The 12,520-nt window shown below is 29.8% G+C and overlaps 2 protein-coding genes across 2 annotated transcripts; both read left to right on the top strand.

Annotated features, from left to right (window-relative positions):
- Window positions 1–4,086: 4,086 nt before the first annotated feature.
- Window positions 4,087–4,884, top strand: LOC145331137 (uncharacterized). The gene is made up of 2 exons (XM_080175765.1): window positions 4,087–4,392; window positions 4,759–4,884. Exons 1-2 carry the CDS (start codon window positions 4,195–4,197, stop codon window positions 4,882–4,884), a joined length of 324 nt encoding a protein of 107 aa, XP_080031891.1. The 5' UTR covers window positions 4,087–4,194.
- A 912-nt stretch (window positions 4,885–5,796) lies between these two features.
- Window positions 5,797–7,191, top strand: LOC145331136 (uncharacterized). The gene is made up of 4 exons (XM_080175763.1): window positions 5,797–5,937; window positions 6,280–6,378; window positions 6,694–6,799; window positions 7,121–7,191. Exons 1-4 carry the CDS (start codon window positions 5,842–5,844, stop codon window positions 7,189–7,191), a joined length of 372 nt encoding a protein of 123 aa, XP_080031889.1. The 5' UTR covers window positions 5,797–5,841.
- Window positions 7,192–12,520: the final 5,329 nt, after the last annotated feature.

Below are 12,520 nucleotides of genomic sequence, written 5' to 3'. Positions count from 1 at the left end.
TCAAGTTACTTCACTTATAATATTGTACCTTGTTGTCCTATGAAACAATACTCCAAAAATCAAACTAATCGGATAAATATATCATACAAAAATTGTTGTAAAATAAAGTTAAGCATCAGCATGTTTGTAATGGACTTCTAACGATTATAGAGTTGCTACGCTTTCATATTTAACTGTTCGAACAGAAGGACGTACATGCATACCCTAATTATATAAAAGCCTCGCTTAAAAAAATGTATAATGTTCATCATGTCTCCAATACAAAAACTTTTAAACTATCGGAATTTATTTTTTCCAATATTCTAAAATGTTTAGAAAAGTCTGTTAGAATAGCTTCAACTTTTAGCAAAAAACTAATTCAACTATTCAATATAATTTAAATTGATTTATACATAATAATTTAAGATAAATACAAATTGAAATTTCTTTTGAATTTTAGTTCATATGAATAATTCTTTACTATTTATAAACTAAAGGAAAATATAACCATATATATCATATAATTGGTTTGATGATAAATTTTTGACCATTTCTTTAAATACAATACTTAATTATGCAAAGTATTCTAATGATTTACTATAAAATTAAAATTCTTTCTTGACAATACCAATTTATAAAACCCAATAAAACGTAATAAAAATACTTGTATAAGGTAGGTTAGGGAGCATGTAAAACTTTACTTATAATTATTAAGTAACTTATTGTTCTGAAATTTTATTTACGAAATTAGTGTTGATTTAGATTAAGATTAACCAAAAGATAATAAAATTTTACTAAAAATTGTGAAAGAAAAATTTTAAAACCTAAACTTTTAAGTTTCTATACGTTCGTCTGTCCGTATGCCACTATCAACTAATTTCTGTAATTTGGTTATGTTAGTTTTGTCCTATTGATATCAAGCTTTGAATGATGATTCCTGTAATAATTAGGTACTATTTAGAAAGCGGTGCAACACTCTGAAAGTTACCAGAAATATCGTACGTCCATATGAAATATGCTAATTTTTTTACTTTTTTGACAACAATGTTTTGTTGATATATTTATCCCATTCTTCTGTTTTTGGAGCTATGATTACTAGGACATCAAGGTATAACATAAGGTAAGCTCTAAAGTATGTCTCCAAACAGTATCCTGTATTTATTTTTGTAGCAAGTTTATGTACAATTTTGTTTATACTTTTAGTTTTAAATCAATCTTTGGCTTATTGAACTTGACTTTCTGCAAGTGTTCATTTTCTTTTGTTCATAGCTTTGCTTTTATGGATATTTCTTCGTTGTTAATACATACAGGTATTAAATTAATAATTATACAATAATTTTATGGAATATCATTAGTTAGGATTGAACTTTGACCATGAAATGTTTAAACATATTGAGATACTCTCTCCTTGTAATCAGCATTTGTCTGTTTTTCTATCAAATCCACCAAGCTATTAGCCTGCTGAGGAACCCCCCGAAGTTGGATACATCTGTTACCAGAAACCTGAGTGAAGTTGATATTCCTCAGATTTTCATTTGTCCCTCCCAACAGTACAAGGATGAAAGGGTTAAAGAACTTGGAGCAGGGTTCAACAAATGGTTTTTAGGCCGAAGGAAATACTTAGATTTTGGAAACTTTGTTGCTGATTTTCTTTAACATATAATTTTCATCAGTAATAAAAGATTAACCAAGGACAAAGGAAGTTTTTTCTGGTCAACAATTCTAGGAAAATCACGAAACCTACTCTGGAAACCTTCTAGGGTAAAGAGCTAAAAAGAAGGTGCAACATACTTGTATTTTGTAGTAATGTTCAATTCAGAAAGTATAAATCATAAGCTATCACCAAACCTCAACCGTCTGTTTACAGAATCAAAACAAAGGCTTCTTACTAAACAATTTAGAATTAGGGAGATTTAAAAAATATTTTATAATAATTCCTGAAATTAAAATCTTTACATTTTTTTCTTATTCATGATATTTGTAACTGTTTACAAACAAAAACAAAATATTTTAAAAAATTTTTAATCAAAAGCACTTTGATTAACCCCTCGAGGCAGGTTAAAGCAAAAGTTTCAAAATGATTTAATAACTAAAAAATATCTCACTATATGAATCTATAAAAAATGAAATTGGACAAATTCAACACTAACGAATTGGATCTTTACAGAAAAATTGAAAATAATTAGAAAATAATCTAACTTATGCCTAAAGCTTAAAATTAAATTCATTGTTCATTACTTATTAAACAAGGATGACACCATCTATGAGAACAAAGCTCTGAAACGGTAGGACAAATGGACATTAACACTTGTAGAATGTCAGAACTGAATAATCAGAATATAAATGTATAAGAGTCGAAGCAAAATTGTAAGTAAAAACTGCTTGATACAGGATAATGTTTATGGACATACTCACATTTCTAGGACATGATTATAGAGTTGCTTTGCTTATAATAATGTACTTTGTTGTCACAGAATTCAGATAAAAATTTGTCCATGTTTAAAATGGACATACGGACATTCTGGTAACGATTATGGAAGTGCTCCGCTTTCTAAATCATACCTACTACAGGAATCACCTGCAAAGTTTTAAAATGATTGGACAATTCTAACATGCCTATGGACTGACCAATCCTAATTAGAAAAGCTTCTCTTTGAAAAAAAAATAACCCTAAAATATAAAATACTAAATTCAATTTGAAGATCGACTTAATCTAAAATAAGCATAAAAAAGCATATATTGGGGCTTTACCACAAAGTTGCCTATCAAGCACTGTTCCCCTCCTTTTAAATTTTTTTTTGTTACCTTTGCTATACCAAAGGGAGTAGTTCCCCTTTGATCGTTTTCAATTTGTTTCACATTAATGGTAGGGAAATGGTGGGGCTCTGTACTCTACAAGGCACTTTGGGGGAAATTACCCATATTTTAAATGATTAAAAAAGTTTGTAAGATTTAGGTTTAATTATTGCAGTACTTAATAAATCATGATTTCAGGGAAGCTTTTTTATTTTACTTCCCTAATTCGCCAGTTTCCTCCAACGTGTTTAGCCATTAGATACAAGAAGTTGCCAAGAAAGTCAAAATTAAACTACAACAAATATCATAAAATGTATGATTGTGAAAATACATAGCTATGTAGTTCAGAATTTTATTGCTAGGTGTCGTAAAAACCTTTTTTGAATTTAAATTTGTATATGAGATAAATATTTAAACAATCTTAAATATTTTTCAAAGTATTACAGCTATCCACTCTTTAGGATTTTTAATAAATTTATTCCCTATTTAACATATAATTTACTAGTAGTTTATGTTTTAGATAAAATACCTAAAAGCTGTAAAAAAAATTGAAGTTTGCTCATACATCTTTAAACTGAATGTGCAGACAAATTGCGACAATCCTTATAGCATGGCTTTTAGTAAACAGAGCAAAAAGTATTAAAATAATGCTTGAGTTTCTTATCAAATTCTGCTTTATCTCATCATCAAGTTTAAACTGGAAATCTAAGAAATCAGCTCTAAAGCATTGTTTGCCAGAATGGTTAATCTAGAAATTATTGTATGATAAAAAAAATAATCTGACAAAAACACGGTCTTCATCCTTTATCCTGTAGTATTTTTAATCCAGTAAGACAATCTTTTCACCGAATGTATTTTGAGCCTTTTATTATTGAATTCTTAATATTTTATCATTTTAAATTTTTTGTAACAAAAAATTTATCTTTCTTTTTAAAATTATCTTGTCAGGTTTGCTGGTATCAAAATAATAATAATAACTTTTAATTGATAGCTCTTTCAATCTTGCTATGAGAAATCACATAGATATATAGTTTTTATCTATGCATCCGCCTGATAGGAGGGCTGTGAAACAATTAAATTCTCAGTTGAAAAATTATGAAAGTTCTATGCACTAAAAATTAGATAGAATTCCCTGCTCCCTTGTTTTTAAAAGTTTATTTTAAAATTTTGGAAAAAATAACACACCTGGCTTTAAGGTTTTGAATTATGCACATATGATATTTCAAATAATGATTACTTTCTAAAATATTTATTTAGCATAACAATTGCAAATGTAAACTTTAAAGTCTAAGTATTTAAAAACACAGGGAAAATGCTGAATTAGAATGGGATATTAGTTCCAAATATACCTATGAGAAACTCCTTGATTTAGTTCATACACATTACTCTGGATTCAAAACTAAATGGTTGCAGAAAAAGATGAAAGTTGAAATGGACTCTATATTCATTCCTTTTCTTGGTTTGTGTGAGGTTATAGTCACTTATGAACCTGATAAAGTTGTTGAGTTGAGTTTCTGGGCTAATTTAAATAAATCTGTGGATATTTATCTGACAGATCCAAGAACAAGAACATACTTCAATGTTGATTTAGGATCTCATGTTGGTTCTACAATAGTGGTAATTCATCATTGAATAACATAATTTCTCATATTCATTCAAAATATTATCTGATGGAAAACCGGTTCTCATCCATATGAAAAAAAATATGTCTAGCATTGTATTAAATCCAGTTTTCTACTAATTTTATATCCGTATAATATGATGCGAGAAAAAAACTATTCCAGAAGGGCCAAATATAAGAATCTTTGACACATGAGGATTTATTAATTTATTTCAAATAGGAAAGCATTTTAGTTAAGGTTTTCGTAGACATGCATTTAAACATATAAAGGCAAATGAAAGAAATAAGAAACTCTAAGGGAAGCCTAAAAATTGAATAGGATTTGGGCTGATATCATAACATGAATTTACATTCTATGAAAGGTACCTGCCCAGAACGCTCACTCAGCACATTATGACATAGAAGTTACTCAGTATCAAATGAACATGGATGAAGAGGAGTCAAATGATTGTGAACAATATTCATTCTTTTATTTAAAATGTTATTAGTTATTTTCTACCTTTCTAGCCCAAATATTATTTTGAATTTCGTTTGCTTATTGGCTATACCATGTTCCTACATTGTAAAATATGTTATTGGATAGAAATCTGCTAAATAACACTGAGAAAGTTAACTCTGAATTAAATGATGATGATGGTGCTAAGTTTGAAAGTTATTATGACTGTGTTGATTACCAGGTCCAATTAAACAATTAATAAAGCAATTATTTTAACCTACTAATATGGACATTTTAAAGGTGTATCAGCAGGAATTTATACAAGAAATGAAATGTGCTCCTCCATGGCTCTCAAACAGGACAGTAACTTTAGTTAATACGTTTAGTCGGATTCTGCATCTTTCCAAAGATTACAGCTGTTAATAGCCACCATAATATATTTTGTTTGTTCACAGCTTCTAAGGGGACGTTGCCGTTCCTGCAACTGGCAGAAATACAGTGAATGATAACCCTTTTCTTTCATTGTCTTATCCCTGATTATTAACCCTTTTCTTTCATTGTCTTATCATTGATTAATTAACCCTTGTCTTTCAATGACTTATCTTTTAAAGAATGCCTGTGTTAGATGTATTTATGACGTTTCTTTAAGTATGACTGTATTTTTGGCTGAGTTTTTTTACATTTTGACAAAAAAACATCCAGCTGTATTTCTGCCAGTTGCAGGAATGCTATGTACCCTCTCAAAGTTTATATAAATTTAAACTGCACCCAATAAACATAGTGGTTTATGGAGCTTATAAGACTTTTTTGTTACTTTATGAAAATGTTTAGACTTGTGTTATTTTAATTTATACTGCGTCCCTTAAACATACTCATTCAGTTCAGAAGCTAACAATATCCTGAGCTTAAGAAAAACAGGCAAAAGTTACTACTAATAAGAATCATTTTTATCTTTTTAAGAAATCCTTGCAGAGGAAAGGCCAGGACGAATACATCCGACCTAATAGATATGGCGCTTCGTGAATATAGGGACCTTCTTATTGAGTTTAATCCTCTGCCAGTTGAAAGGGCATGCAAACCAGATTGTTTGAAAACTGAAATTAAGGTAAAGATATTTTCATACTTATAAAAATATATATCCTTATATAAAAGCAAAAGGATGTCTGCCTGTAGCTTAAAATCTCTCATAATTGTTGGATAAATGAGGTATTCTATACAGTGTAGCTTCTTATATGTATGTCTTAGTAAATTTTATAACTTTTTTTGGAGAAAGTACCCCCAACCTCCCAAGAAACCCGCTATCAAATCGCCAAATCTGGGGTCTAAAATTTGCGTCCCCCCTCCAACCTGACGCAACTAACCTTAACTCCTTCCCTCAAGTGTTCCTAGAGGCCTTTAGGGGCGTAGCCACTAGTGTATTGCATATATATATATTGCTTATATAAAGGTTAACCTTAAGAGTGTAACAAGATACAGAATGACTGCTTCAGGTCCAAGTACACAATTAAATTTGAAATTCAAACCAACTGTCAAGGGGTATAAAAAGGTAGTTTTAAGATTTCATATCATATTATAAACAGCTTTCTGCGGATAAAAAAAATGTACAATAAAAGAATAAAAAACAGTTTTTTTAGCCCTGAGATGCCAAAGGAGGCTAAAAACTGGTTTTAACCTTATGATTGGACATTTTTATATTTATCGAAAATTTGATATAATATGATGTTATACATCATTTTAGTACGGCTGAGAACCAGTTCTAATCAATCGAACATTCAAATTTTTTTTCTCTTTTCAAATTAACATTTGTTATCTTTCAAGTCTTGGTTAAAGTAATCATTTATTTCAATGTGAATTATGTTAGGTATACAATTATGATCTGTTCAAATTTGTTATTGATGTTGGATCATCTCTTGGGTTATGGTTGGGACTCAGTGTTCTTAGCTTGTATGATGCAACCTTACAGGAATGTATTTACAACAATAATGATAAATATTTATAAGTTAAACAAGTCAGTTTTGTGCTGGCCTATTGTAGAAAAAAATCTATTCAACCTGGAATAAAATAGGACCTAATATTATGACAAAAAATTTGGATTAAAAAATAAAAACTTTGGTAAATATATTATAGATAAAATAGTCAAACGAATATATCATTTAAGCAGCAAGTAAAATAGAACATTGATTTAATTTTTTCTAAATTGTTCATATCAATTTTTAAACATATAAATCATGCTTTAACTCTATTTTTTTACACTATTCATTGATACTGTTTAATATGCATTAATTCAGATTGGAGTTCTGTTCTTGAGCTGCAGAAAAAAATTCTTTATGTAATGGATGTTGAAATAAAAAAGAACTAATTACTTTTGTTCTTTAAATTTACATATATTAGTGTAGATTCTTGTTATCATAAAATTACAAGTGGCCTTAAGCATGATCTTATAGAATCTTCGCTATCTAAACCATAAATCCTTATGATATTTAAAACTTTTGAAGCAACCCCTAATATCATTAACTCTACTTTAATGCAGAAGAATTATGCAAAAATGAAGTTGTACTACATAAAAAGTTCACCAAGAATTTGCATAAGCTGAAAATTTTAATCAGTTTTGCATTTTTCAAATTTACGCTTTAAGTTTTAACATTAATCATTTTTTTAAAAAATAAATGTGCTAAATTTTAGCAATAGGAATTTTTATATCTAATGACACATCTATATAATTTTAGTACAAAATATATTGATTTTTCTATTTAATTATTATTTCAAGTATTAGTCTTTCTAAAGTACTAGCGGCTTCGCCCCTAGAGGCCTCTAGTGGCACTTGAGGAAGGAAGAGTTGAATCACAAAATACATTTTTTTAATTTAGATTTTTATAAAGGTAATTTTTTTTATGGGGGGGGGGGGGGGAAGGGAGGTCGACCTCCCCCAATCCCATTTTTATCTTAGTTTAATTTTTTTTTGGGGGGGGGGAATAACTTTTTTCTAGGGGCGATTTTTCTTGGGAGGATGGTGGTACCCTCCCCAAAAATAATTATAAACCTTCCCGGGACCTATGTGAAGCTGCGAAGGGGAACCCAATCGGTTTAGCGGTAAGCAAAATAAACAAATAAACAGACAGACAAACAAACAGAGACGTAGACATCGTTCTACTTTTTGTTATAAATGAAGATTAATTCAATACCGAAATAAATTTCTGTAAAGAGTTTATTTAGCGTGGAAAAAAAAGTATCCTATTAAAGTAGGTTTTTTTTGTCTGAAGCTTTATATTTCAATAACTACTGAACTGATTACCTTCTCCTTTTTAGGGGAGGAATACTTTGGTCCCAGGATGGTTTTAGGCTATTTTTCTGTCAATTGTATACCATTTTGAATACAGTTACCTTAAATACTAGGAGTGTAGTCGCTAGTAGTTTTAATAGAAGAGCAGAGATGGGTTTTTGAATCAAGAATGCCGCGTTTTTTCGACATTTTTTTAGACCTGTCGTCTTCGTTCAATTAATCATTATTATGAAAATGCCCTGTAGGATTTAAACAGAGTATACAACTATTTATTTAATTGTTTCGCTTTTTTTTGGTACGGCTTTTATAGAAGAAAATAAATATTCTTAAATTCATTTTTGCTATATATTAATTAATGCATCTTTTTATAGCTTTATTAGACATTATACAAATTTAAAATTTTGAAATCCTAAGTTGTATACTCTGTTTAAACCCTACGAGACAATTTCATAATAATGATTGATTGGACGAAGACGACCGGTCTAAAAAATGTCAAAAAAAACGCGACATTCTTGATTCAAAAACCCATCTCTGCATTTTTAGGAAATAACAAAAAAGTAGTCAACAATAAATAAATAGTATTAAAAGAATTACATAACCTTAACCTACTGTAGTCAGCAATAACGAACATTTCTTGAAAGGAAAAAGTTTTCTAATCTAAAGTCTGCTAATTGCACAAAGTCGGAGTATTGGTTTTAAGTGAATTTTACAGGGCTCGGCAGCCACGCATCTTTCGCATTCTATAATCCTCAGGGAAATCAAACTTTTACAATTTTTAAAAAACAGCCTGAAGTCCAAACCTTACCCAATTATGGAATCACCCTGATTAAAAAGATCCTAAAATATAAAAACAGGTTTAAATTTGATGCTTCGTCGTGGCTACCGAGCCCTAGAAATTCAGCTTTTGTCTTTAATTTACTTTTTTCCTTCTAATTCAGGATTTTTAATGGTTTCTTTATATTTATCATGTTTTTTGGTTATCTTTTAAGCTTATCAGCTCGTCATTGGGGAGTTGATGAGTAAGATTTTTAGCCCAAAGCACGTCATCAATGAAAACTTTAAAAGTTACGTCAGATGCGCATCATTAATAGTAGAGATGGGGAAATGCCATGGCGCAAAATATGCTCCAGTAAGTACTAAATAATTATACAGTTAAGATTTCCAAGTCCAAACAATCAAACGATTATTCTGTAAATATCAGACCAACAAAATCTAAAATGTATAAAAGTCCCACTTTTAAAAATTTGTATTTGATGATAAGTAAAATCTTCTGAAATCAAGAAAATTGCAGTACAGTAATGTTTGCTTTTTAGTTGAAGTAGTGACCAAGTTTCTGTTATAACTTCTAGATATGTACATTTTGTACAATTTACCTATTAAAGCCATGATGAAAAAAAGCCTGGGAGCGAAGCCACTAGTAAATCTATAAAGAAGGAATGATTTATTGTCTAAAGCTTAAAGTTTAAGTTTTAGGATGGGTTTAGACTATTTTTTCAGCCTCCGTTTTACCTCTTTAAGAACGAGTCCCTTAGTGAGCCTTGATGTTAATCTGAGCTAGTAAATGAAAAAGTAGTAAGTTTTTGAATGTCCTGCATATTTTGTAAATGGCTTTTTCGATCGCTACACAAATGTCTAGGAGTTTAGTTTTATAACTCTTTTAAAGCTTACTACTGTTCCTTTTCAGTTTTATAGGCAAAGCCACTAGTCGTACAAAAAGTACAAAATTAGAATGGCATATATTGGTCATTTGACAAGTATGTGTGCGAAAAGTCAATGCTCATTTAAACAGTATTTGCTCTTTCTCAATAAGATAGTTAGATAACCAGTTAGATAAATAGATAATTAATATGATAATTAGATTACCAGTAAGATAGATAGATACACATTATGATGATTATATAAGCATTAAGATAGATAGATACTTAATATGGTAATTGGATAACCAGTAACATAGATAGATACACAATATGATATTTAGATAACCAGTAAGATAGATATATAGATACACACTGAGATATTTAGATAACCAGTAAGATAGATAGATACACAATATGATAATTACACAACCAGTAAGATAGATATATTGATAAACAATATGATAATTAGATAACCAGTAAGATAGATAGATACACAATATGATAATTACACAACCAGTAAGATAGATATATTGATAAACAATATGATAATTAGACAACCAGTAAGATAGATAGATACACAATATGATAATTAGATAACCAGTAAGATAGACAGATACACAATATGATAATTAGATAACCAGTCGGATAGACAGATACACAATATGATAATTAGATAACCAGTAAGATAGATAGATACACAATATGATAATTAGATAATCAGTCAGATAGACAGATACACAATATGATAGTATTAATTTGATAACCAGTAAGATAGATGGATACACTATAACATAATTAGATAACCAGTCAGATAGACAGATACACAATATGATAGTATTAATTAGATAACCAGTAAGATAGATGGATACACTATAACATAATTAGATAAATTTATAGATAAATTTGATAGTTTTATAGATAGAAAAGTAGTTAAAGTTATTTAACAAGAATGGCAACATCCAGAAGTAGCGAAACTTTTGAATATTTAAATAAGATCAGTAACTGAGTAAAGCAAATGAAAGAAATAGAAAAAATGAGAGAAAGAAAAAAAAGACGACTTACAGTCATAGTTATGTTTATCAAGTATCTTCATTACTAAATAAATAAAATAAAATAATACTCAAAGGTTTTTTTGTTAAAAGTTTAATAAATGATGTAATAGTGTTAATAAGAGTGTTATGTACTCTATAAACCAATAATATTAGAACAAGAAAACTCCATCAAAACATGATCAGTAACAAGCACTAATCAAATGTACAGCGTACCGTTCCCCCTCCCCACAATAGCATTTCAAATTATGTAAGAAAATTTTATGGCTTGCGCTTTAATCTAAGCCAGAATTACGGCTGAGTATTCGTTCTATAAGATTTGCTATGCATACCATTATCAATATAAGATTTCACTTATTATAATGAACTATCGCTCCAGCATTTAATCTCTTTGCTAAAAATAGAATTAGAAACTCTTAATTTCTTTACAAATAATAGGTAAGATACATCAAGAATATAATATTTTTCTTTCAAGACCGAAAACCAGTGCTGCGGAGCCGGAGCCAGGAGCTGTGAAGCCGCCATATTTTGCTGGAGTTGTAGCCGAATCCGTAATTCTAGCTAAAAAAACGGCTCCGGCTCCAGACTAGATAAACAAAGAGATTTTTTATAAATTATAATTTGGTAACTCTGTTTTGTCATGTGCAAATGCCCCTTTTAAGTTTTTAAAGTCCATTTATATTAAAAATTTAACTTTTAAAACCTTCAAAAGTAAAAAATAGACGTGGGGAAAAAAGTCAAGTTTTTCTTGATTTAAGGTCGGAGCCGAAACCGGAGCCGAAACCGGAGCCAGAAGCTTTATTACTATTTCGTCGGAGGGTTCCACCGCCCTACAAAAATTTTGCCCCCCAAGAAAGTTATCCCCCATTTCAATTTTTTAAAATAAAAACTAAAATTGGAAATGGATTGGAAGAATCATTTTCCCTACCCCATCTTAAGAGCCCCTAGAGGTTTCTAGGGACGTAGCCGCTATCAATATATACATACATAGTACATTGTATTATATCCCTCAGGTGTTCACCCATCAAACTGTACCTCTCTGGTTTAGTATAGATTTTCTATATTTTATCATCAAGTATTACACATTAAGGCTCAGGAATAACATGGACTACGCAATGTTCGTCTGTCTGTCTGTACATTCTTTCTAGGAGTGATTTCTCTTAGGAGGATAGAGCAACAAATATTAGTCAACAGGTTACTATATCTTAAGCTACAGACAGGGAGACATCCTGTTACTGGGATAGCAGGGGAAAAAATATTTATAATATTGCCCTTCTCGTGATCAGAAGGACCTTAAGGGGTAAGAAAATGGAGGATAACATGATGTACACCTTCAATTAGGATAAACAAATTACCCTATCTGTATATTTAACCTCTTGGTGCAAATGGTTTAGACACTGGTAGTTTGTACAAACTAATCCATGTTTTTAATGTGATTTACAGTCTCATGTCCTCTCCCTACCAGCATTTCACCCAAGATGAAACAAATTTTTAATTAAGCCACCAAAAAATTTCTTTTTTTAGATTATATATTACTGTTATTCCTGAAAAATATTAGACACATCACTCTAAAACATAAGATCTAGTAAATGTAGATTATAAGATTTATTTGATATTTATAAGAAAATAATCATTTTTGATATAGTTTAGGTTGTTTGATATGTTCTAATGTCTATCCAACTTTATTTTAATATAGTTTTGTCGTCAATGTGACAGCCAAGA

Source organism: Acartia tonsa, chromosome 11, assembly GCF_053477335.1.
Source record: "Acartia tonsa isolate MP-2025a chromosome 11, ASM5347733v1, whole genome shotgun sequence".
Classification (NCBI taxonomy): Eukaryota; Metazoa; Arthropoda; class Copepoda; order Calanoida; family Acartiidae; genus Acartia; species Acartia tonsa.
This window is presented reverse-complemented; position numbering and strand designations above follow the sequence as displayed.

Bases quoted from the DNA above. Each gene is read 5' to 3' on its own strand.
- LOC145331136 (XM_080175763.1), top strand. From the start codon at position 5,842: ATGGCGCTTCGTGAATATAGGGACCTTCTTATTGAGTTTAATCCTCTG. The intron at 5,938-6,279 runs GTAAAGATATTT...GCTTATATAAAG, and splicing joins GTTTGAAAACTGAAATTAAG to GTTAACCTTAAGAGTGTAAC. The intron at 6,379-6,693 runs GTAGTTTTAAGA...GAATTATGTTAG, and splicing joins CTGTCAAGGGGTATAAAAAG to GTATACAATTATGATCTGTT.
- LOC145331137 (XM_080175765.1), top strand. From the start codon at position 4,195: ATGAAAGTTGAAATGGACTCTATATTCATTCCTTTTCTTGGTTTGTGT. The intron at 4,393-4,758 runs GTAATTCATCAT...ATTCTATGAAAG, and splicing joins ATGTTGGTTCTACAATAGTG to GTACCTGCCCAGAACGCTCA.